The 26,803-nt window shown below is 43.4% G+C and overlaps 1 protein-coding gene across 3 annotated transcripts; it reads left to right on the top strand.

The window, feature by feature from the left end:
- The first annotated feature begins 3,913 nt into the window (after positions 1 to 3,913).
- On the top strand, positions 3,914 to 19,711 carry LOC120951374 (centrosomal and chromosomal factor-like). 3 transcript variants are annotated; one of them, XM_040370051.2, is made up of 3 exons: positions 3,914 to 4,119; positions 5,080 to 5,118; positions 6,843 to 19,711. In XM_040370051.2, the coding sequence occupies exon 3, from the start codon at positions 7,006 to 7,008 to the stop codon at positions 7,882 to 7,884; it is 879 nt and encodes a 292-aa protein (XP_040225985.2). In that variant the 5' UTR covers positions 3,914 to 4,119; positions 5,080 to 5,118; positions 6,843 to 7,005; the 3' UTR covers positions 7,885 to 19,711. The 3 variants fall into 3 exon arrangements, with proteins under 3 accessions (XP_040225985.2, XP_040225984.2, XP_040225986.2); XM_040370050.2 differs by having other exon boundaries at positions 5,080 to 6,375; XM_040370052.2 differs by lacking the exon at positions 5,080 to 5,118.
- Positions 19,712 to 26,803: the final 7,092 nt, after the last annotated feature.

Here is a 26,803-nt window from a genome sequence, read left to right as displayed (position 1 = left end):
ACATCTGAACTGTCAAAAATAAAAAATTCGCGTAACTCGAATTCGCGTAACTCGAGTGTCGCGTAACTCGGGGAAAGACTGTAGTTCAATGTTTAAAAAGTTGAGATTTTTTCCTTCAAACCCTAGATATATATATACATCGGTATTTCTGGTCACTTTGCCCACAGGGCAAGGCGAGCTTTTTGGCGGCCACCGTCGCAAAACCGTCGCAAAACGTCAAAACCGACGTCGCATGTACTGCAAACCGACGTCACCAGCGAGCGAAACTCGCAACGATTTCGAGGCGCTGGCGACGGTCGTTTTTGACGTTTTGCGACGGTTATTGACCTTTCAAGCGAGCTTTTGCCATGGGAGCCAGTGTGGCCAGATTATATTAGCATTTCTGGATGATAAATTGATCATATCTATTGGAAGTAGTGCAGTCCACCAGCTTGGTACGGTTAGAAACAGAATGAAATGTATTTCATACAAAAACTTATAGCTACACAAATTCATAGGTTACTTTAATTAAATTACTCATAACCCAAATACGGCTTACTACAATTCCAATAATATCTTCTGTTTTAGTTATTGAAATATCTTCAAATTTTCAGGGAAGCTGCATAAAACTTTGTTCTTTCCAGTAGGGGAAGGTAGGTAAAGACGGACACTGCGGGTAAGATGGACACTTCTCATAAATGCATCAAAATGTTAATTTGCGAAAAAATCAACAATGCAGCATCCTAACTTAAAGTTAAACAACACATTTGAGAACATGTTTGGCATATCCTATAACAAATTTTACAAAAAGGTTCTCATTTTCAATCTCTCACTATAGAGCGTTACTTTTTCACTCCATAGTGAGACGATGTTGGTTAGTGAGTTGATGTTAGAGGCAGATAGCTTGAATGATTTTTGTACCGTGTTGATTTTTCCGCTCACTTTGCTCCGACATAGTGATTCATCGATGTAGGCGTTGGACGAAAAACGACAAACCATAAACAATCATTCCCCAAGTGCCACAAATCCACTAAACGACCACTAAACGGCTTCTAAACGACTCAAGTTCTCTACCTAAACGGAATATAGAAAGACTTCGTTTAGCAGACGGCAAACGACTCATGCATTCTAAAAATAGCGAAAAAGCTGGTGGCGCTCTCTGTTGGTGGGATACCCCAACCAGTTGAGCTTCATCGCTTGGAGGAGAGCTTTCTCATTTCCTCTGTACTGTTGTATGGTTTCGCATTGAAGTTATGCATCGCTAGAACTAGAACGGCGATACTGTTGTTTAAATACTAAACTCCAATGGACACCACCAGCACTGAAGCAAGTGAGATTTTAGTAATGGTCGTTGGTGTTGATACCCACGTATCTTGACCACACGACCATTCATATAGATTTTTGCTCAGAAAGTTAGAAGGCTATTTAGGTAATGATAAGAAGAAACTTGTCGAAACACCACATTGCAAGAAAAGGATAGCATTATAATGATGAGTTGTAATACGCCATCTATTGATCAAACCAATGAAGCTGTGGAACTTTCATTTTTTTTCTATGGATATTCAATTTTCCAGTCGTTTAAGCTTAATCTGTGGCGCTTGGGAAACTTATAGCTACACAAATTCATAGGTTACTTTAATTAAATTACTCATAACCCAAATACGGCTTATTATAATTCCAATAATATCTTCTGTTTTAGTTATTGAAATATCTTCAAATTTTCAGAGAAGCTGCATAAAACTTTGTTCTTTCCAGTAGGGGAAGGTAGGTAAAGACGGACACTGCGGGTAAGATGGACACTTCTCATAAATGTATCAAAATGTTAATTTGCGAAAAAATCAACAATGCAGCATCCTAACTTAAAGTTAAACAACACATTTGAGAACATTTTTGGCATATCCTATAACAAATTTTACAAAAAGGTTCTCATTTTCAATCTCTCACTATAGAGTGTTACTTTTTCACTCCATAGTGAGACGATGTTGGTTAGTGAGTTGATGTTAGAGGCAGATAGCTTGGATGATTTTTGTACCGTGTTGATTTTTCCGCACACTTTGCTCCGACATAGCGATTCATCGATGTAGGCGTTGGACGAAAAACGACAAACCATAAACAATCATTCAAATATCGTCCATACGTGTATAAAGTTATGTAAGGCCGCAAATACACAAATTCAGGATCAGTACACCGTCGAAAACTCCGCACAGAATTGGCTACTGCGAGCTGTCGAGAACCTCAAAGCGCTACGACTCATTAATCAGTACCTGTGCGAAAGACGCCGCGGATGGCGCTGACGATGTTTCCGAGTATGCCGCATTCAGGCGACTTTGTACAGATACAGCCAAACCTGCTACAATGTGTCATATCCGCTGCCGAAATATTTTCCCTGGAGCACTCTTATGCTTTCGATGTGAAGGACAACGTCCCAAGCGCCACAGATTAAGCTTAAACGACTGGAAAAATGAATATCCATAGAAAAAAAATGAAAGCTCCACAGCTTCATTGGTTTGATCAATAGATGGCGTATTACAACTCATCATTATATTGCTGTGATTTTCTTGCAATGTGTTTCGACAAGTTTCATCTTATCATGACCTATATAGCCTTCTAATATTATGAGCAAAAATCTATATGAATGGTCGTGTGGTCAGATACGTGGGTATCAACACCAACGACCATTACTCAAATCTCATTTGCTTCAGTGCTGGTGGTTTCCGTTGGAGTTTAGTATTTAAACAATCGTATCGCCGTTCTAGTTCTAGCGATGCCCCAAATAGCCCGAATTGCTTAAGCAGCTCATTTTGGCGCGCTAAAGATCGCTGCTCTAATTCGCCTTTTGCAGTAGATAAACAGCATCAAAGTTCCAGGCGGTCTTTCTAAATAGCGCCTAAGCAGCTTCCTTAAGCTACGGTGCTGGGGATTATTTTTCTTTGTGTTTTATTTTCAAGCAAGCGTCATCGATGAAATAAACAACAGGATTTGTTTTGTTTGTGTACATGTGTATATTTTTAAACCCTTAATATTCATAAATTACACGAAACGTATCACAATTTACTGTACAATCACAATCACTTCCTTCAAAATCCCTTCTTCAAAGAACTAATCTAACTTGTACAGCAGCAATGAGATGATTGGCGGCGTCTGTCTTTGACACTTTGACAAGACCCACCTTGTACCGATGTCATGCATTAAAAAGCTATGAAGTTCCACCAAATTCGGTACACGTTCTTAACAAGCCTTAAAGTTCCATCATGAACCCAACACATAGTGTTAATCAGCCGCAAAGTTCCAAAGAGTACCATGTGCCTGTTAAAAAGCTCCATAGTTCCGCAAAGTACCGTCTATCTCTTAATCAGCCACAAAGTATGACATCGGAACGATTTTTCGTTCCCCAAATCAGCTATAAAGTACGAGCTGGCTATTTGGGTACCTTCCCCTCGCCTGAAAATTTCATTATCTTTGTCTGTCTTTGAGCTTTAACCGCCGACAGCGAGATTCAAATTCAAATTTAAATGATTTCCTTTGACGAGCAATTCTCGGAATCCATGCAACTGACATTTTCTACTTATTATGAACATTACATTTTAACGGAAAAAAATAAAAAAAAGTGCCAGGCAAACAAACGTGCATCAGCGCGATAAGTAACAAATGAGGTTAGCAATCCTTGAAACAGCATCCCAAGCGTCACAGATTAAGCTTAAACGACTGAAAAATCAAATATCTGTGATTTTCGGTAGGATAAATGGAACATCGGTAGTTTTAGGAGGCTTATCTGTGAATCGGTAGGCATATGAAAAATCGGTAGGAATACAGATAAATCGGTATTTCTGGTCACTCTGATCGACATGGCGGATTTGCTTGAAATGTATTGCTTGGCATCGAACTTTCTTGAAAAGCTCACGAAAGCTCACGGCCTTGTACCGTCTGAACTGGGGCAGCACCCGAAAGAATCATTTTGAATTATAAACTCGATGTGAACGGATCGTTCGTCAGAGACCGTGAGTCAGAGAGTGGAAGTGCGCGAGGAGTGTGTGAGTGAGAAGAAGTGTGAAGTAGAAAAGTTAAAGGCAAAGCGCACGAGTGCAGGAAGAGGAAATCCCTGGTAGCCGTGTTTGTGAAGTGGAAAAATACCCCTTTTCCGTGAGTTTCTCTTTGCTGGTATTAAGTTATCGTTACGTTTAGTTTGGAATTTTCCAGAGCCTGATGGCTGCTCCTCTTTTTTCATTGTGTGCGCAACACTTCACATTCATGACGCATTACGCCTAACGAATAGTAGAGCTCTCTTTTTGTGTGTTTGCTGTGGATCGTCACGTACGCACAATCCATTTCTGCTTGAATGTGTCGATAGCTATGAAATCGTGCTTGCAGTTCTTTGTGCGTGTTTTTTCGGTACTGCAATGCTAAGTAGTGGACAAAAAAAAGATTAGAAACGCACTACATGCTTGTAACGTGCGCTGGCTCGCTCCCCTACGTGTGGCCATGGACTATAACAACCCCTTTGAAAACGAGTCGATAGGTGTAGTAGTGCGCGACTTTGTTCGTGTTCGCAGTGTTGGGTTTCACCCGTACCGAAAGCATTTTTTGTGTGTTACAACACAGTACACTGAATTTTACGATGGTTGGGAATTACCCCCACCCGACAGCATGCTTTTTGCACCACTCACCCAATGCGTTACACATTGTTGAAGGCAAAAAAGTGTATTGCGTTGTATCGTGTGAGGACACCGCCGCCATCTTGTGGTTTCATTTGTACGTCACACGTATGTACAACGGCTACAAACCGTTGCTTGGTGGTGTGTGTGAATGCGCGTAACGTTTCAAATACACATCTAGTGGTAGGGTGTTGGACGGAAATGTATTTTCAAGCCAAAACCACACATTTTGCTACGTTTTTCCGTTACATAAAACTGTTTTCTTTTTTATTATTTTTTTCTACCATCTACAACACGGCAGAAAAGCAACTGTTATTCAATGTATTTGGCAAATGAATTGGTTTTTACGTGCTCTCTCATTTCACCCAGCTTTTTCTCTTCCTTCAGTTTTTGTACCTTCTTTGGCAATGACACTGTGTAAATTTATACTTTTCCTTCTCTCTTGCAGAGTATAACAACGGCGCCCACTTATACACCAATAATAATTGTAAGAAAAAGCGATTGTCGCGTTGTGAGCATATAGACACGCACGCACGTACGCACGCAATTTTGTTATTGTCGTCGTTGCAGAAGCAATACGGACATTCGCTCCAGCGTTTCTGCAGACGAGGCTCCAGCCAAGGTCCAAGGCGTCGATTTGGACACAAAACGGAACCGTGTCTATGCAGTGAAGCGCTGAGGGAAGCTAACAAACAGCTTGTGTAGTGTTGTGCCGTGGATAATGCACGAAAATCGCTCGACAGAGAGAGAAGCAAACATAGTGTTATTTTTTAGCAGTTAAAATTATTAGTAGTGTAGTAATTGAACTACCAGCTCGCGTATTTGGCACATTTTCTTGAATACAAAGCAAGGAACACGAAGCAAAAAATCGTTACAAAAAAGCGTTCAGCAAACGACAGACAAACAGGGAGCGAGAGTGAGAGAGAAGCAGAAGCAATAAGTCTTTTCCCCCATTGTTGGGCATTGTGTTCGCTCGCGCGCGCGTGTTTGTGTGGATGTCCCTTTTCGCAAGGCACATCGGTGTCTACAATCTCGCCAGCGCGCACATACACAGGGGGAAACAAAACAGCAGGCAAGCAGCAGCAGCAGCAGCAGCAGCGGCTGTGTGAATATTCCCAACGGGCTAGAGGCAAACGGGGTCAGAAACAGTGCTGTGAAAGAGCGACGGCAGCTGCACATAGCAACCGTTTGTGCTGTGCAACATAACATCGCCCCGTCCCCTCCACCTTTAGGGTAGACGCGCTAACAACGGACGAACCACAGGGGCTAGACGAAAGGCGACGTTCGAGCCTTCTCTCCTCTCTCATTCGCGGATGTGCGCTGGTTGAACGATCATCTCTCGGAAGCGCCGTGCTCAGATCGAACAGAAACGCGAGCCCACCTCACCCTCAGTGTGTGTGTATTTCAGAAAAGGTGTAAATGGTGGTGGCTTTTACTTATTCCATTCAATATATTCTGTGATAGTAAGCGAATTGCCCCAACTAATCGCGAAACAGTGCGAAACGCAACAGTGCTCTACATGCGCTAGTTTTCTTTTCATCGTTCAGTGAAAAAAGAAAAGAGGTGTGTGAGAGTGTGTGTGTGTATACGTACACGACGCGTGAGCATTTTGCGTGCCTGCATTAGGAGCACTCGTCGTCGATGCACAGTGCATTTGTTCTTATAAGAAGGCGCATTCGGTGTACCCCGAGGGTAACATTTTCGCAAGACAATTGTGTTTGGCTGTACGGCAGGAGCGAAACAGGTACGAGTGAAGACAAAAGCGTGTAGCACACCGTTTACAATTGCATTTTAAACGCAAAGTAGAGTTCCCCCTTCGTGAAAGTAACGCAGCAGCGATTAGTCGACCGTTGCCACCATAATTTTCGTATTGTGTATGTGTGTATGTGTGTGCAGCTGCAGTGTGTGTGCCCCGCGTGCGAGAAAGCGAATCAGTATCGATACGACCGTTGGTAGAGTGAGTGAGAAGCCAAGCGAGTGGACAAAGCGAATATACGAATGAAGCAAAAAGTGCGTTTCTTTTCTGCTCTTTTGTCGCTAATCGAAAGAGAGAATTAGGAAAATAGAAAGTGCGTTTGTAAGAGCGATCACACATACACACACACTTGTACGCATCATACCATACACATCTACAGTCGTGAAGTTACGTAGCGAGCAAGGCCTGTAAGTGATTAATTTTCATTTTGTTTCTGTTTCTGTAACGCATGATAGCGAGCGGAGTCGACGCGCAATTGTCGTGTGTGTATATGCATGTGTGTAAATAGACGTCACGTCCGAAACGGTCGAAAAAGTGAAAGTGCAAAAACACGGCAGGAACCATACCTCCACCCACAAGAGAGAGCTGTGAAGAGAACGAGAGACTACTCCAGGCGCGATGACAAACTCGCACAATCGTAACGGCCGCAATGCTGGCAGTGGTAACCATGCCGAGCGGTACTTCCACAACCACAGCCCGCAGCAGCTGAGCCCTTCGACGCAGCAACAGCAGCAGCAGCAGCAGCAGCATGGTGGCAACACCGGAAGCAATGGCAAGCAGCAGCGTGGAGGAGGCCGCAGTCAGCGGTCACCGAGTGCGAACTACTTCCGTAGTATTTTCTCCTCGTCCAACACAATACCGATAGTACAACAGCAGCAGCAGCAGCAGAGGCAACCGTCGTATTCACCCACCGGTGGACGAGGTGGTGGTGGTCGCCATAGCAACAACAGCAGCAACAGCTCAAACAGCTTTAATCAGCGCTCCAGTCCGAGCAGTAGCGGCAGCTTCCCGATGATGATGTCCTCGCCGATGGGAGCTGGTACGGCCGCCGGACCTGTATCAGGTTCGCCGCCAAACTTTTCCCACTTTGCGGGCAGCAAGTGCTATGATGCACCCGCACCCACCGCGCTGCCGAAGCCTCCCGTCCACTGGACCGTCGGTGGCGGCAATGGTAGCAGCAGCAGCAGCAGCACTACTAGCATTAGCAGTTCCTTCTCGTCGATGATGATGATGGCGAGTGGCGGCGCCGTCGGGGGCGGATCATCCGTCCACACTTCGATGGCCGGTGGCGCTAATAGAAAGGGGGCGGCAGGATCCTCCTCCATCAACGTGGGGCTGAAGCAGCAGTACCACAGCCAGCAGCAGCAGCAGCAGCAGCAGACGCGACTGCGGACCAAGGCGATGAAATCGTGTGCATCGGCTGCGGCCAAGGCAAGCAATCGCCATGCCGCTGCCTTCACGCACAATCTGAAAACGATTCTCAACGTGCAGGCTTAACAACCCGTCGTCACCGTAACAGCCAGCAGCAATGGCAGACAGAGTAGCGGCAGTGGCAGTAGCAGAAACAGTCTCGAGCAAGTGATGCGAGAGCAAGATGATGATAATACGATAACGATGACGACGAGCGTTGAAGGCGCTAGCGACAAGGAGCTATCCACGATACGGCTAGAAGAAGATGCGCTACCGCTCACGGTGGTACGCCAGCGGAAACGGAATCGACGGAGGAGAGCTAAGCAGCAACACCAGCTGCCCGCGAAAGCGACAGATGTGAAGAAGCAGTAAATATGCCCAACTATCCTCATCCCCCTTTAATTTGTGAGCGATAGTGAGAGAAACTGGCGAGAAATCAACATTCAGTGACCTGCCAAGGATTGCGCAGAAGGGAAATAATGCCCGTTCTTGGGTATATGGTTGGAAGAAAGTGAGTGGTTCGATCAACTCCACGACACATCCCTAGAGAGCAAAGCGCGCAGGGTCATCCTGCAGATGTGCCGTTGTGTCATTGTGTGACAGTTTCTTCCTTTTAGAGAGCACCCGGTCGTCTCACATACTGTGAGAATACAAACCCCGTTCTGTTGCACCAAAAGGGGGTCGACCCTTTTCAAGCGCAGTACGCGGACGGTTTGGGAAGGTGTAATTTCCTGTCGAAATCTGGCTTGTGGTTTCTTTCTATCATCGATCTACAACGTTGAAAAGATAGAGAATGGGAGAAGTGCGCTCATCGCACCCTTTGTGGTGCTGTGTTGTTGCTAATGCATGCAGATACCGATGTTGGTTGCGTTGGTTGCTATCGTAACCGTCACCGCCGTCGCCGCCGTATGTCGCCTTCCGCAAATTTGTCGACACGATCATCATCATCATCATCATCAGTGTACGATCGTCGTTTGCACTGAGGTTGTAAATGCTGCATCTATCGCCTGCGCCTGACTGCGAGGAAGTAAGAAAGGAGAGAATCATCGGCAGCCGCAGAAGGAGGAGATCAAGGTAGGAGTGCGTGGTAGGGAAGGATAGGAGAAGGTAGGAGTAGTCTTACGTGTATGTATGTAAAGGAATCCTTATGACTATATGTGTTTTTTTTTGTTTCGAACGTTCTGATTTCGCGGTATATAATGATCCCAAGTTAAAACTTTTATTTTGAACGATCCATTACGATGTCGCGATAAAAGTCGTACGATAATTATAAATGACAGAAGAAAGGGAACTAAAGATAAATGGTACAACCCTCCCCCACTAGCAGACGAGGTTGAAGTTGAGGGCAACAGCAAAGGACATGCGTTAGCAGTGTGCTGTGTGTGTGTCTCGCTAAACACGGATGATGGGGTAGGGCGAAATTTAAAGTACACAACGATAGGAGAGGAAGAGCGAGAGACAATGAAGAAGAGCTTTCGGTATACAGACAAAAGCATTCGTCATGTGTGTGCAAGTGTCTCGCGGAAGGACAGGGTTAGGACAAAGAGAGGAAAACTGATGGTGCAGGGTGCATGGTTGGAGTGATAAAACACGGAAATTTATCAGTAGGGCCAGCTATTAGTGCCAGTAGTAGGTGAGACACGAGGCACACGAGAGACCAAAAGTGCGTACGGTTTTTTTTAGAAGAGGCAAGTCCTGATAATGTACTCTAGAGCACAGCGATAGGCACACTCAAGCCTCTGAAAGGAAGCAATCATCATCGTGTGTGGGTGTGGGTGGGTTTTTTTTTCTTTCGCAAACACATGGTGTTTGGTGTATTGGCTGCTGTGCCCATGTAGCTATAACTTCGACGTTTTCCGTCGTTGCATAGCGTTGCCATACTCTCTCTTTCGTCGCCTTGTTAAGGACGGGGGAAGAGAATGTCGGCCGCAGACGTTTGTGCAGCGAAAACATTGTTGAATTTTTTTCTTCTTTTAATTATCTTTTGCATAAGATATAACCTTTATACTTTTAGTGCGTTTTATTCTAGTTGTACTACCTGTGTGCGTGTACTTTGTACGCCAAATTGAGTTGGTGCCAAGCATTGTGATTTTCGGTCGGCTTAATAAGCAGCCGACTGTTAAAATTTTGATTAACATTTATAACTTTTTCCTTTTTGTCTGTTTTGTAAACTACTACACGACCCCTTGGGGGCGAACAACGAAGGCAATAATGTTTTGGCGATCCCTTCAAACCTAATGCCTGGACACATCCGTGCGCATCATTCCGAGCGGAAGGTTTTCCGTGATGGTGGTGGAGTGTGTGTGCATAGTGTATTGTTCACAACAGTTATGCTCAAGCGAAGCGAAGCGGTACATGTTTTGGGATCCACACAACTGTTCCCTTTGTTTTGTTTCCTGGCTAATAGCCGGACAATGCAAACTTACTTCCAACGTCAGAGCCTTTCTCTGCCGCAACGTACCTTCCTTCCACATTCGTACTATTATCGCCCAGTAGCGAATACCTGTTCACTTCAATTTGTACTTCTGTAAGCCCACCGCCCAGCAGCGATGTGTAGAGTATGGAGCATAATTTGGCAAAGTTGGAAACATAAACCACCCAGGGCGTGTACATTATGATATGGGACACGGGAGGGGATATTCCTGTTTCTCTTTCATTTTGGACACTTACAAATTAGTATATAAGTAGTTTTTTCCAGTCAGTCAGTCAGTTTGGAAAGTACCGAGACCCACATACACACACACACACACACCCACGCACACAACTGTCCAACGGATCGTAATCGATAATATGACGATAATGAGTGGACAGCAGAGGGTAATGGATTGTTGTCTTCTTTGTTTTTGCTTCTCTTTTTAAGAAAAAAAAACGGTGATATAAATTTGAATTTTAAGAAACAGATTTTCTATGCTAATGAAGATGAGAGGATCTCCCGCGCGCGTCCGTTCACGCACAGCAACCAGACTCACTTACACGCACAGGTGTATTACGGTGCACTTCGATGTGTGTAAAATTAGAATGAAGGATACATGGTGGAGTGTTGCTGCGCGCGCGGGTGTGTTTATATTATCTGACGTGAGGAAGGAAACCAGTTTCAATTGTACAAAGGATATATTATATATATACATTTAAAAAAACACAAACAAAATTTGCACACATTCAGAGACAGAAGATGTAGATGAATCAACAGCAGCGAAAGAGTCGAACCGAGGGAGTAAAAACTGTGGTAGGAGAGAAAACAGTCGTAATGTGTTGTTTGCTGTTTCGTTAACTGAGGCAATCGTGAGTTGGTTGGGTCTTAGGTTCTCGATGGGATTGGCAGCAAAATGGGAGTTTGTTTGGGCGAAAGAGATGTAAACACACCAGAGCATATTAGCTCACAAATCACCATAAAATTGGTGAAAATTGGCGAATTTGAAAGCTGTAACGTAGAATAATTCGGCCATCGTCTCGCCTCCTATCGTGGCGAGAAAAGGTGCAGAATGTAGTACCGGGTACAGGTACTATTAAATTGAAATTTCCAAATATCCTTTTTTTCTTGGCAACATGTATACCCGTTTTTGCTCTATTTGTGATATTCAGCCTTGAGAACTTAGTGAACTTTTTGTAGGCTGTTTTTGAAAATGTCCCTCGAATTTGTTTTGCAATGCAGAAATTAGATATATCGTTTGCATTTGTACAAAAGTACCTGTAAATATTTAAAATTACTTCAGAAGGAAAATAATCTACCCTTTTGGGCAATATCTTTTCATTCCGTAAATATCTATAACCCCAGATGAAGTGCAACAACTTGGTAGATACGTCTGTATCTAGTTCCTTTTAGTACGTCAATGCCTTTTTTGCATCGACAGGTGCAAAAATTGTATTCGTATTAGTGTCACGCAATATTATTATTTCGCCCTTGAGATGCAATATTCTTTTTACTTCTAAATCTAGCTCTACATAGATTGTCTTGTTTTGTGACATGCGTACCTTTAGCATATCAAATTTTGCCCATCGGTATTTCACTAATTGGACGATACAAATAATATGTGCAGCGTGACCAAGATGAAGAGACAGAGTGAGAGAAAAGAACAACTCCGCTACAAAAGCAACAACCAATCCCATCCAGTCCCAAACACATCGAAGAACGGGGCGGGATCAACGCATTGCTCGATGCAAAGTGCAAAGTAGAGGCAGCAGCAATCGCAGTACAAAAACTCAAACCAACACTAAGCGCGCTGTATGTTTTACACTAGGGGGGAATACGTGGTGATAAGGAGCGGGTGGTGCTGGGTGTTATTTGATGGATTCTAGAGATGCAACGATCATGCAATGAGAATGCAATGAAGGAGCAGAGTCGGCACTAACGACTAACAGTTATGTTGGTGTGCTTTTAGGTCCTGGAAATGCAACTCCCATATCCTCCTTTTCTCTTGATTATCACCATCACCCCCCCCCCCCCCCACCCACCTGCAATGAATTGGAGGCACTAAGTGTGTTGTTATTACTCAAATTGCTTGGTGTCTGTGTGTTGTGGTCCGTGTTAAAATTAACTCAACTGAAAACAGACAGCATGGAAATGCATGCTGATCTGAAGGAAATTACGAAGCCCCCCCGAGCGGAAGCCCGGGAGTTCCTTTGGGTGGACAAATTTGTGATGTAAAACGATAGTTGGAGCAGGTGCGCGTATGTGCGTGTGTGTGTGTGCGGGTCTTTATGGAACCATATTTACCATCGTGTTCCTCTCCCAGTTACGTTCTCCTAACATTGTTAGGCCACATTGTAGCAATTCAATTTTACAACGAAATGTTATTTTTTTTCTCGCCGAACAAAAGGATGAGAAGATTAGTTCGCAAAGGGTCAAAACAACGGTGTGTAAAAGAGCATTGCTGTTGTGTTAAAAGAAACAATCTTTAAAATATTTGGGTGGCGTTTGGTTCATTCCTTTAGAAGGTTTAGTTTTCCTTTCTTCGCTCTATCTTTTTTTTTTTAATTTAAAATTATTTTTGCCCCAAACTTCTTTCCTCAAACGAATCAAAAAAGGTGATATAGTATCAAGTGCAATTTCATCCCCCCAATATGCTTCTGCTTCCTGTCTCCACTTCAAAAATTAGAACAAATTCCAAGCTTTTCCAATCCACCCGTGTGTGGTCCTTTTCTACACAACCCTAAAGTTCTGGAAGTGTTAGATAAAATTCTCCCCCAGCTACTGCGTCCTTTATCCTCCCGTAGTCGTAGTTTGTTCATTCGATTGCAATACTTTGATTATACACAATTAAAATAATAATTTCGTTTATTTTTCGGGCCCATTTGTTGTCCAACGCAAAAGCTGTGAGACAACATCCCCGTGATCTCAATTGATTGTGATCTAAAAACTAAACCATGATGGAGGTGGTGTGCGTGTGTGTTGTCTTTTGCGGTAGGGGTAAAGCTTATCTCGAGTTGTGAGAGCGAATAGTGCAGAAAAAAAATAGAAAGAAGGATCATGAGACTGCAGACAGACGAAGCATTTTTAGTAAAATAAGAAACAGGCAGCTTTGAACCCAAATTACCCAAATGCGTGCCTGGGGGGGAACTGTTACGGTTTCCATTCCAGTCTGCAGTTCTCGCGTAAATTTGAACCCTTCGGTGCACTATGAACTTTTGCCGCGGGAACGGACCAGGGAGCATTTTACATTTCAAACGATACTTGGACGCGAACAGACGATTTAATCAATCTAAATGTTTTTTTCACGATTGCTGGTAAGTGGTGCTATTAGAATGGGATGTTTTGATACACCATTGCGTGTTAAAATCAAATAGTGTGTAATACATACACAAATTGATACATTTTAACAAACCTCGGTGTGCCAATACAAACATCTTAATGTAGCATAAACACCCGAAGCGATTAACACCATCAAGGCAGTCAAGATGGGTTTTGTGAATGACAAAATTTTGTGCCTGAGAGTGCTTGAGAAACAATCTACATTACGGTACCGATTTTTCTATTGCCTAGAAAATTGAAAGGATCGTTTGGATGATGGGTTTCGAAGGAAGTATCTTGGCAGCAGGGAGAGTAGTATCATTTCTCCGCGATCCTCGCGTCCAGCTCGTTTGAAGTGTGGTGATGCTTCTGCAACCATCAATACCGCTACCATAAAAAAAGACACGCTAGAAAAAAGACGCCCCTCTTTAGTGACCAGTCCGGATCATACAATGTTTTGCTTCTTTTTTTTTTTATTTGTTATCTTATAATTCTAACTATAATTTTCGTACATCCTCTTTCATGTACACACATACACGCGCCTCATAGATGTAATAGTTCTTACGTCTTTTTTTGGCCGGTTTCATTTTGTTTTCTCTCTCCTTACCGTCATCTCCATGCCGGTTCAACAACATCCTTGCCTTGTGTTGACAGAATGCTCATCGCAACGAATCAAGTAAAAAAGTACAAAAAATATTTTTTTTATATGTTCTTTTAACATGTTCTTTTATTTTTTGCTTTGCTCATTTCCTTCCTTCCTTCCTTCATAACTATTCATTTAATTACATTTCATTACAAAACATATCAATAGTGTATTGTCACTAAAAGATGGAATTACTTGTAGTCGAATTTCTCGATATGTAAAACTGGAACTTTTAGGTCGATCTTCATTTCATTATTCCTTGCGTTGAACATCACCATTGTTTTTCTTTTTATTGAATTCCTGAATTGTCGGTACCTGAATATTGATGGCTAAGCCTGAGTGTGTGCCATTCTATTTAATCGTTTGCATTGGAAAATATCTTCATCCTCCCATACACATATTCATTTATTTCTCCAACCATTCTATTTCATTTATCTCATTTTCAAACATATTATAAAGGACTGAAAAAATACAAAAAAAAAAACAGTTGATCGTTTTCGTTGAAATTCTGCTTTTAACAACACACACACAACGATTCGATCGGCATGGAGAGGACCCGTATCTATTTGTTTTATTAAATTCATCAACGTTCCTCGTTGTGACCGTTTTTCCTTATTTTGGGCGAGCGAGTAACAGGCTAGTCCATCGCGAGCAAAACCCATGTAGGTAAAAAGGCGTTACACAAACATTTGCGCGAACCAAATAGGGACGAGGAGAAGAAAATATAATGATTTTATCATTCGCAACGTAACGTTTATGGTACACACGTAATACCAAATCAACCAAGAGAGAGACAGTCTAGCGCGCGCGTGGGTGTGTGTAGAGGAGAGAGAATGGACAAAACACTATTATATAAATATACACCTTTAGTAGAGTGTGGATTTGAAAAAAAACTAAAACCAAACGAAGCCGCCAAGCCAGAAGAGAAGAAAAAGGACATTTTGAATGGAATATCCGGTTGTGTGCCACTAGAAAATAATGATGGTTCTCATGGAGAAACTTGCTTGATAAGTTGAATGAGAGAAAGAGAGAGAGAGAGTGTCGTTGAGTGCGATGAGAACTGTCGTTGCGTTGTGGTGTGTCCCCCGACACCTTGTGTGTGTGTGTTTTTGTGTGTCTTAACTGTGCTGTTGGCTTTCTTCAGCCCAGCCTGGTCTACACCCCACAAGACCAGGGTAGGCCGGGTTCGAAGCCTGCGAAGCAGATGAAGCATTTTTTCCGTTATGGTTTTTTTTTGTATTTAGAATTTAGAACCTTAAGGCTTCGAGTACTTCGTTCTGTATATTACAGAGCGCGTAAGGAGGGTACACTGCTAGAAGGGAACGAACGTTTCGTGGTACTGAATTTGAGGGCCTACCCAATGTGCAGTCCCGTAACGGGCTGTTTCCCAACTCCCCTAGAATTAGGGGGTCGTCGTCGTCCTTCCGGGCTCCTAGCGGTAAAGCGCTTTGTTGGCGTACGAGAAAGTGACAACATCTGCCACATACGCGGGGAAAGTCGATTTTCTTGTTCGATGTGAAAAAGAACGAAACGATTGACCAAGTATTAAACCGTCTGCTTCGCAGGCGCGCTTCGTGCCCGGGCTTGCTGTTCGGTACGTAGGGTAGTGCATTACTCCCTTTGTGGGAGAATCGCACTGAGACATTGATTTCCATTGATGAGAGAAGCGGCCATACACAATAGCGGACCGTTTCGCCGTCGTTGGATAAATGGCCACACTTAACGCGCTACAGGGAAAGGTGGGCAGTTCTCGGCCGAACCAACATACTAGAAACCTACAGAGAGAGCCCAACAAAGAAAAGAACTCTATTATACCCGCTCACCACCACACACATACATACACCGTTGCAACCAATTTTTAGCCTAAACCTTTAAGAGAAATAGACATACGAAGAGAAGATTCAATAGTACCAACAAAACGGATGGGTGGGTCGGATGATATACGTATCTTATGTGCAGTAAAATAGAGCAAAACTGATACACATCACCCATCACACACACACAAATCACAAACATACAACTCCAAATGACGACGGTGTATATTGTGCATGCCAAGTGTATTTGAAACGATAAAAGCAAGCAACAACAAAAACCGACCGAGTCTTAGAAGTATAATATTAATGTTAAATTCGAAACTGCTAGTGGGTGGTACTAAGCATAAGTGAAGACAGTAGAGCAGCAGCTGCAGCAGTGGCAATGCAGCGAGAGAGAGATAGAGATAGAGATAGAGAGTGGTAAAGGGAGAGCAAGAAGTGAGAGTAAACAAAAAAAAACAACACAGAAGAAGTCAGAGAAGAAGGCTAAAGAAACAATTGTACAGTCAAAAGCAGCAAAACAAATCGATTTGATATCATTGCGTGTGCGTGTGTGCAAAACTAAACAGGAAGTGTAGTAGAGCCTCGAAGTTCGAGACACACAGGGTTCGAGCTAAGTAATAGCAAAACAAAACTGCGAAAATAACCGTAAAATCAAGATTTAGAAATGTTTGTAATTGTTCTGTGATCCCCCTTTAACTGATTTACGGTTTTGCTGTCTGCTTGATCCGACTCCCGCTTGGGCGGTGAAAGTGAAGATCCAAACACTACACACAATCAGCACAGAGGGGTGGGGTGGTGGGGATGTGCAACTCTTGCCATATGTCCACAACAGCATACAGGGTACGCGGGAATGTACGGTCCTTTGCAATACGCGACAGACACCACACGCACGTGGTGTCAACATCTGTTTGTATAGCCTGTACTTCCTGCCCGTACATATGTATGTATGTGTGGTTGTGTGTGTGTGCATTTTAAAGAAAATATAGTTGTGAAAATATAGGTAAAACAAAATAGACAAGGGGGAAGACCGAGTGTTGTACGCTCAAAGGGGAGACGGGATCAAAAAGGCAGCGCAGCCATCATCAATTTAAAGAAACAACAATTGTATGAAACAACAATAACAAGGAAAATCAACACTACACATATAAAACCTTATACTTGATCATCATTGCAATCATATTTTGTGTAACAAGAAGAAGAAGAAAAACACACAGAAAATTGGAGCGAAGAATTGAATGTGAAACATTGTACGAAAAAGGATACGCACCAAAATGCCGTAAAATGGGGTTTGCAGACGGGATATCATTATGCAGCAAATAATTATGGTGGCATAATACCACACAACAAATCACACTCTTGTCATCAGCTCATCACCTTTTCCTTTTGACCGTAATATCATACTTACATTTTACCGAAGAGAGTTCCCCGCCTGGTGACGTCAAATCTGTAGCATATAAACTTTAAAAAAACTTACCTGCAATAAATGCTCACCCACAGATACACAGTTAGAGGTTATGGTTTCTGTTGCTAACACCAGGGCTAGTGCGCCCAACCGGCGGCCACGTACATTCTCAATTTGAACTGCTAGTATTTTGGTCTTGCAATACCTTCCGCAACGAGCAACAATAACTGCTTAGGTTGTTGTTGCTTTTCTCTCACTTTCCTTTTGCGTACATTTAAACTGCTTTTGTTATCTAAAAATTAAAAACCATCAAAATCTTATTGCAATATTATCCATACAAGATTACCATATTTTTCAATAAATAACACGTTTACGGGCCACGGTCCGGGGCTGGCCACAGGAGTCGGTGTGTTATCGCAGAACCACACTTTTACACACAAATAGCAGCAACACATTCACACTCATCACACACACGGAATAACGATAAAAAACCATTGCTCCAAAGTTTCAATGTCAAATTAACCAAATTAACAAGTGCATGTAGAGAAACGAAACAAAAATCGCCCCCCGCTCGCGCCGTAAAGCAGCGAGGGAGCGTGAAGAGGAGTGCGAAGGAGGGCGACGTAGCGCCAAATGTATTGTGTTGTGTGTCTGCCGGTGGGGCGAGGAGGCACACTGCTCACCCACTGCGCAACTACCACCAACAGAGGAGAGACAGATTGCGCGCTCGGTTTCCCTTTGCCCTGTAAGGTGTGATGTGTTTATAACAACTAGTAGTGTTTAATAATCGGCTGAAATGTATACACAAATTGTTCAAATTTACCGTCTCCCTCTTTAAACCATACTTTTGCTTGGAAAAAATGTCTAAAAAAGCTACTAGCGTGATTTTATTTCCCAGCCATCATTTTGGATCTCAAACATCCCCGATGCATTTGTGCTAGATTCTTTGTACCTAAAATACTTTAATTTTGTTTGCGTTTTTCTTAATCTTCTTAGACAAAAATCATGGAATATATAAATATGTAAACAGAAACACACTAAAATGCAAATTAAATAACATACGGGCAGGATTTCGCATTGCAAAACATAGAGCGAGAGAAGAGTGCTTGGATTCGTTTCGTATTAATTTTCCAACCCGTATTTTCTAAATCAAACTCTCCCTCCTTCTCCACTCAGTCGTCATATGAATACTGCGCGGCATCCATATACCCTTACCCCCATTACAATCAACGCAAAATCTTTTTTAGGGAACAAGAAACACAAAGAAAGCAGCAAATAATAATGATACGCTCAGGAGAAAACCGAGAAAGCAATAGGCAGAGCAGGAAGCAGACGAAAGCGTAGAATGAATGGCGTTTTTTGATTAATACAAAGCAAAATATGCAGTATAATAGCAGATCTGGCAGCAGATCTAGAAAGCACAGAAAACGGACGAGGAAGAAACATTAGAAAGAAACACACACAAACACAAAACTCAGTTGTAAAATTTCCATTTTTCAATTTTTGTACGAAAAGATCGAAGTAGAGTACCAAAACAAAAAGAAACAAAAAATAGCACATTAATGCTCTACTTCGCAAAATCCTACAATCAAAAGAAAAAAAGAAAACAACCAACAACTTACAAAAGAGCATCTGTATGATGCCACCATAACAACAATTACTATCGAAAAAAACAGAATATCCATCGATAGATAAAACAAGAAATAAAGAATATTTCTCATTTCTACCCCTCCTTCCCACATTCATTCCTTTCCTGATAATAGTCCCCTATCCTTTTAAAACAAATCCCCCAATTCCCCGGCCCTCATGGCGTGCTTCCCAAGTTTTGATCCAATATCCATCCCTCCCTGCCATGAGGACCAACCCAAAGGTATTGATAAAAGAACTACTTTACCGATTCAATCAAACGAAATCATCGTTGGTTGTGTGTCACTTAAAACGGCCGTCTCCTTCGACGAGCGGTCGCAACGAATCTGTTCCCCCGGGTGAGTGGACCCCGTTGTGGACGACCCAATGCTTCGAATTCGAAGTAAGGTAGCATCGGAATTAACAGCCTGGATGTGGATGGCCGGCTTTCGGCTAGTGTAGATGCATCTCCGAAGCTTACCCGGACCGGACCTCCTTATGGTTTAAGAGGTAAGTAACATTATACAAGATAAAATGGATCAATAAAGTATAATAGCTACATCCGAAAGTTCACAATGTTCTTTAAATGTTGCTTTAAATGTATATTTGTTTTTTTTATTTATCAATATAAATACTCCTGACTCCTCCTTGCTTTACGTAGTATCAAACAAGAATATAGCTGCCTGAATGAGGGGACAGCATGATACGATCGCGTAGTGTGTGTATTTACGTTTATATAAGAAAAGAAAGAAATGTTTATAAAACACCCCATTAGAAGAGATTTTCTACAATCAATTTATTTGATCTTTCTGTTTGACGACTAAAAGAATCATTTAAACACTCCTTCTATCTTATCTACAGCTGCAGGAAACAGAGTTTCGGCATCTCCGTTTGTCGTGTTTGATCTCAAGTGTACCACAAATGTACATGATATGATCATCAATAACGAGAAAAGGGCCGTAAACGTGCATGTGTTCATGTACGGTTGACTTACGCATAGTTCAATCATCGCTTTGGGACCTCACCGAAAGACATCTGGTTCTTCTTTGTGTCCTCCACGAAGGAAGTGCCTTTCCGTTACACTCCTGTATATTCTCGCGAGAGATTTGGCTAGCGTGTGGAGAAGCGTTTTGTGCCATTCTGTTTATCTCGCTACATTTCCTGTTATATATACCCCCTGCTGCTTTCAACTATTTCGGTGCTGTGTCTGTTGTTCCTTGTTCCCATGCTATTCCCCCTCTAAGCAACAAGTCTCATTTAAAACACGATGACTACTGGTTTAAAGGTCCCTGTTTTTGAGCTGGATGGAAAGCAATAATGACTTTCGGTAGGTCATGGTTTAAAGACATTTTCTGAACTGCTAGAATTCTCATTTTACTGCTTCGTCTGTGTATTTCGTCACTAGTTTTTGGTGCCCCTATTTACAGACTTGACTGGAGTTTTCAGCTTTGATATGTTCATTTAAAACAACCCATAACGGAGATTCAGTGCACAACACGAAATCGTCAACACAAGAAGGGGGTTGTTTCGCTTTCAGAAGTGTTTCTAAAGCAGTTTGGAAGCAGGGTGTCTGCTGCTGCTGCTGCTGCTGCCATGGCTCTGCACACACCGAAACCTTCACGCTATGACCAGCAACCCCACCACGCCATCATTAGAAACCGACACGTTCGTCACTGCTGCGCTACTCTCCCTTTGGGGTGTGCGCTGCAAGTCAACGACACCAGCGAGGCCACATTGCATGCATATGTGCGCGAGATGATGGAAATTGGATGGGGCGGCGGCGGTCTTTCGATGGCAGACATGACAGGCAGCACACTCAATGGCGGCCGGTACGTTACAACCGATACCCGATCGGACGGGACGGGGGGGGGGGGGGGGGGTGACTGTTTTTCAACCCATCGAAACACCAACGTCAACCCGCCCTAAAGACGTTGGCAAACGATTACGAATAAGCCATTTCGGTGGGAGGGTTTTTTTAAGTTACTGTTGTTAGGTTAAGATTGAAAATTGAATGAATTTATAGCTGCACACACACATATTCAATTCGTCTTCGCTTTTAATTTACCTTTTTTCAGCCAGGTGCTAGTTTCGATGCTGGAATTATCAGCCGACACGTTGCAATACGTAAATACGATCCATTTTATTACAGAATTTGAATCCAATTAAACACTAGTCCAGTGGTTTTGTTGGTGGTGGTAGCTGGTGATGATGGGTTGGGTGGCGTTGTTTAGCAACAATACCACAAATAATAGCGTGCCCACGAACGGGTCTCGTGTTTTCACTGGCCCTGGCACGTTTTTTGGCTTACTGTTGTTGCTGCCTCACACACAGCCAAACGAGTGACTTTTGTTGTGGTGTTGTGCCGTCGTGCCACTTTGCCGTTTCGCTGTGAATCAATTAAAGCTCTGACGGTCACGTTCGGGCTGTGTTTGAAGAAGCAAAAAATCCGCGTGTAATGCAGACAAGCAGCACATCTAACATTCGAATTCAAACAAAGCTTTGCTTCGTGCTTGGGGCGTCGAATGTCCTTGGAAAACGTTAGAAGGCGACTTGGTGTTGCTATATTGCTTGCCTCCTATCGAACCCGCTCGGTGGCTCAGGTAGTTTCTAATACCAATTCTTTCCAATGATTTGATGCTTTTCGTCCTAAGTGAAAGGCACAGATTCAAGGGAACCAAATGCACCATATGGAAGGTGCTTAACAAACACACACACTACAAAAATACCATCCGGATTTAAGTATTACAGAAAAAAAACAAAGTAGAGATAGAGAGAGAAATATACGAAAGTACCTGCAACAACGAGGATAGTTCGATTTACAGATTTAAAACCGTCTCGTAAAAAGGTTTCCCGTTGTTTTAGGGTTTCGGTGAAAACACACACACACACACACACACACACACACACACACACACAAACCATTTGAGCCCTCTACAGGACGCACATTGTTTCATTGAGCTTTGTTTTAAAGCATGAAACTCGATCCCTTTAAGAAGATCATAGGGAAGGATCAGGATATTATTAGAAAAGACAGATAAACCAACCAAACTGCCTGTACCTGTTTTTGGTAATTTAATGCCCAGCTATTTTATGGTATTCTTTGCTGATTTGTTTACACTACTGCAAGGTACAATAACATGAATTAAATATATATGTACTTGAATGGGATGCATTTATATCTACCACTTTCTCATAAACTCGTCTCTCGACCTTATACAAACCTTCTTCACGATCATCCTGTAGATTACATTCGACCGCTAACGATCGGGGTGGTTTCCATAACGATCAGCTCTAACTACCTTCGCCGCCGAGTCTAATGCATCGAGACCCCTCCTCCTACCAATGTGGATGCAAAAAGCGTTGAGCAAGCAATTCACAGTCCCTCGTTTGCGATTCAAACGGTCTTTTCGGTACGGTCGTTTCTGTGATTCGCCGAGGCTAAGAATAAACCAACCGTACGAAAGTTGAGACCAACGCGATGGAAGAAAAACGTGCCCGCATGGGGACGGTGGAAAGGAGAGAGTGCATCCGTAAAGTGCATTTCTTTGTGCGCTGGATAAAATGTTTACAAATATAGAGGGAATGTTTTCTTGTGGCGACCGCGCAAGACCAACTCTTCCTGCGAGGAGCGTTCAATGCAACGAACAGCGTCGTTCGAACGAATGTAGGGAGAATTTATTTTGAAGGTGGCTTTCTTGAGAAAAATTTTGGCATGACAAAGAACTTACGACGCAGTTTTTACGATACAATTTCAACCCCAAAGCAAAAAAACAAATCCCTCCAAACCATTCGCCCCGCCATCGGTCATCGGCTTTGGCTGTTTGTGTTGAAAGAAATCGAAGCAAAAAAAAACCCACAAAAATCAATAATATTTCCCTTGCATAGAGACAGCGTTGTGGCGTCTCCTCGATATGTCGCCGCGCGTAGTATATATGACAGCAAACATTGTTTCCCCATCAAAGTAAGCGAACACGGTGCTTCAGTATCCACCCGACGGGGCCAGCAAACCAGAACGCGACCGTTGAACGTTGAGCCCTCCCAAACCCACCTCAACCTAGTCGGCTGTGCGTCCTCGATGTGCGGCAAAGCAAGGTGGTGGTGGTGGTGGTGGTACACGTTAAAGAGGTTTTATTTTTGGTCCCCGTGTTGCGTGACACGGCCGGGGTGACGCGTTTGTTGGCGGCCGCGCACCGTGTGCGTTGATGAGCTATTGCGATAAGAATTTCCGACCAAGGGGTGGTGGTGCCGATGGGTGGTGGCCTGTGAAAGAGGGGCGGCATGCGCGGCCACAAACGATCGATACCATATCTGGCGGTTTGTGTTGTTTGTATGATGAACCCCGGGATGGTTGTTGTTCGCACAGGTCGAAGCACTGGGCGATTACAGAGAGACACACTGGCACTGCGAAGTAACGGATGTGGATTTTACCGCTTTTGCGTGTGTGTTTTTGTTCTCACCACCACCAGCAGAAAAAAACCACAACCGAACTCGCGCACCCCAAGCACAGGAGATGATAAGGGAAGCGTAGCTTTGCTTGCTCGGAAATAAATTGGTAAATACTGAGATTACTTTAGTACGGAGCAAAAACAACAGCTACCACACAGGAACAAAAAATGGAAGAGCACAATCTCTTCAACCTTGTCTATTATGAGATGAGACGAGATGTTTACCATACAAATGATTGCTTGTAAACAACTCCCCCCTATTCCCCAGGGAGGATTTATATCAAACAACGACGACTACCAAGGGGGGCCTGGTGATATAATATTTCTTGCTTTGGCTGGCTCGCTTTGGCAGCAAACACGTATGCACGCTTATCAACGTGAACCCACCGAGTTGACCCTCCGTTAGAGCTCCCATGGGTGCTTTACTATTATTCTCTATATTTATGCTGTTAGCTCTTTTCGTTAACTGATAAGACGACGATCAGTAGAGCAATATGACAAGCAACAAGCACAAGGATGCATCCTTTTAAAAGGATCGGAAGATGCAGCAGCTGATATAGGATTTATTTTTAAAGTGCACTTATGTGCATCCCCTAGATAAGGTCGCGATAGCTGTGTTGGTACAGTTGAAATATGAACTGAGATTAAATGTCGCATACAAAACTCCCAACTCGTTCTTTGCTGCTTGTAATCAGCGCAGTGTGCTATGAGGAATTTAACAAAGCAAGCCAAGCGAAGTACAAGTACAGTATAATTTTGCACAACTCAAAATGGCTGTGGAAAAGTAGTGTCAAGTGAAATCAACACTTAACTCCTGGAGAAGATTTTTAACCTCTTTTACCGGTTTAGTCCTAGAAAACGAATTTTCATCGTAAGGAATCGGTTGAGATTGGATGACGGTGTGAGAAAAATCTCCCCGCTATAGTGGTCCCATACCAGGGTGAGTAGTGTTGGCAATAGTGCGTCGATCCGGACGCGTGGTGTTACTATTTTTAGTTTCAACCCACGCGGAACACGGAACATATTTGAAAATGCGCTGTGTTACCCTGTTTACTCCCGCCTCCCGTGTGTTGTGTACGTTTGCGGCAATCACGTTGGTTTGAAAGACTTCCTAGTTTTGAAAAAAAAAAACACACACACACATATAGACGAGACACAGAGAGAGTACAAAACTACCGCAACCAGCAACTTCCCAAAACGTAGAAACCGTTGAAACGTAGGTTTTACAGTTTTATTGCCCTGTTTGCTACCATCCCTTCCAACTTTACGTACGTCAGCAGGGCACTTCAAGGTGGAAAGAACCTGTTGTGTTCTCTCTCTTGCTCTCTCCCTCCCTCTCTCTGCTTCTTTCTTTGTCCCGGCTGCGTAGGGGTTGTTCCTGGGGAATCCAATCTATATTTGGAAACCAGCTATACTTTCTTCCTTACATTTGCACACCCTGGTAGTGGGTTCCGGTATCCTTGGACTAGCGAAGAGCAACCGGGTGGTGGAATGGGCAGAATGTCTTAAGTTTCACGCTCCTTCGACGCACCGGATGTGCCGTCCCTTGTGGCGGGCGAGGAAGGCAGAAATGGAAATGCTTTTGCACGTTAATGACCGGCTTTTGCTTGAGTGCCGTTTGTTCAATGTGACATTCGTTCGCATGTTCTTGCATGTTTTGGAACGATTTTCGAACCAAATACAGCCAGAGAGTGTGTGATAGAGAAAGAGAGAGAGAGAGAGAGAGAGAGAGAGAGAGAGAGAGAGAGAGAAAGAGCGAGAACGACTAGGGGAAACTGCGCAGTAACTTGCCAATTTTTGTTGCAGCATGCTCCCATGCTGGAGCCGAAACATAGCACATCCCCAGAACACAAAGACCCCGTGACTCTGCGTATGTGTATGTGTGCTTGTATGGAAAGAGCATTTATGCGCCACAGCCATGCTGCTGTGTGTTATGTTTGCGATTTTATTGCGCAGTTTCTGCGTTCGGGGATGGATGTTTATTCGTTCGATTTGTTCGGGTTATGTCTTTGGCGGTGGGTTAGCAAGCCGAAACGCAAAAACGCCAAAACACCAACGGAAAGTTTATTCCTCCACTCCATCGGCTGATAGTGGAACGGGTCGGGGAGGGGAAGCTTAAGATAAGAGGGTATCGGTGTATTGTTATTGCCTCGGTGCTCCGTTCGGGGTGTGTAGGTTTCAAGGGCACGCGCGCGTGTACCGGGAATGTAAGGTCGAAGGGAGGATGTTGTTTACCATTACCCGGGTGCTCGGTGATACGTATAATGGAAATTCGACATCCAAACTCTTCCATCAGCCGTTTGAATTTAGATTTCAGCAAGAGCTAATAATCTACACCGAAATATCTGCTCAGGATCGGGAAATACGTTGAAGCTTGCTGATGAAGCGCTTCACGCGCTCGAACAGGACACACAATTCAATCAGGCGGGTTGCTTGATTACAAGGCACCGTAGCAACGGAGTTCGCTTGCTGATTCCACTTCACCTGCACGTTGCTGCGTGGAGTGGCGTGGAGCGCAAGTCATGCCGACGTAAACGTGAAAATGGTCGCGCGTCACGCGTTTGTTGTAACCTTGCGAAACAATGCCAAGTATACTGCGCCGAATGAAGGGGGGATGGATATGGGCTACGGCGACGTTTTATGTCGTTGTTGAAGTAGATGACGACAGAATTACTGTATTTGTTGTCACCTAATAATTGGCTTTCGATCGATACCATTGGTGACGAAAACCACAGACAATTTGCAGCACATTTTAAGCTTGGACCTTGCCAAACGGTTCAAGTTAGCATTAGTTTTGCAACTTCGGTTGCCGGACCAGGAAAGATTCGCGTGTTGTTCCTTGGCTGATACTGACATGACACAGGTACAGCTCTTGAATTCGAATTTTTGCAGTATTATTTGTAAGACCCGTATGAGTTGGGGATCAATTCCAGGATCGGTATGGTTTGAGCAACAGTTCCAATAGTATTCAGGCTTCAGTATCAAATCCAAGTTCAGAATGGGTTCAAGATATGTCCTAGCATCGGTATCGGTGAAGGATCATTCCCAAGACTGATATCGGTACTCGAGTCAGGACCAGTACAGGTTCAGAATAAATTCTAAGACCTATATGGGGTTGGGTTCCATTTATTTTGATATGACTCTTGGATTTAAAAGGCACACATCCCTGAAATTAGATTGCGTATTTCTATAACCGTGGTTTAGTAACTAGTCACTTAAAAACCAAAGTTTCATTGTTGAAGTAAGCGTTTTCAATTGGAGAGATGTTCTGACCAATATATGTTAAAAGGAGACTGAATTCTCCCTTCGTCGCTTCGCTCCTCGTAACTTTACCAAAACAAAACC

Source organism: Anopheles coluzzii, chromosome 2 (assembly GCF_943734685.1).
Source record: "Anopheles coluzzii chromosome 2, AcolN3, whole genome shotgun sequence".
NCBI lineage: Eukaryota > Metazoa > Arthropoda > Insecta > Diptera > Culicidae > Anopheles > Anopheles coluzzii.
This window is presented reverse-complemented; position numbering and strand designations above follow the sequence as displayed.

Excerpts from the sequence above, each read along its gene's own strand:
- LOC120951374 (XM_040370052.2), top strand. The coding sequence starts at position 7,006 with ATGACAAACTCGCACAATCGTAACGGCCGCAATGCTGGCAGTGGTAAC.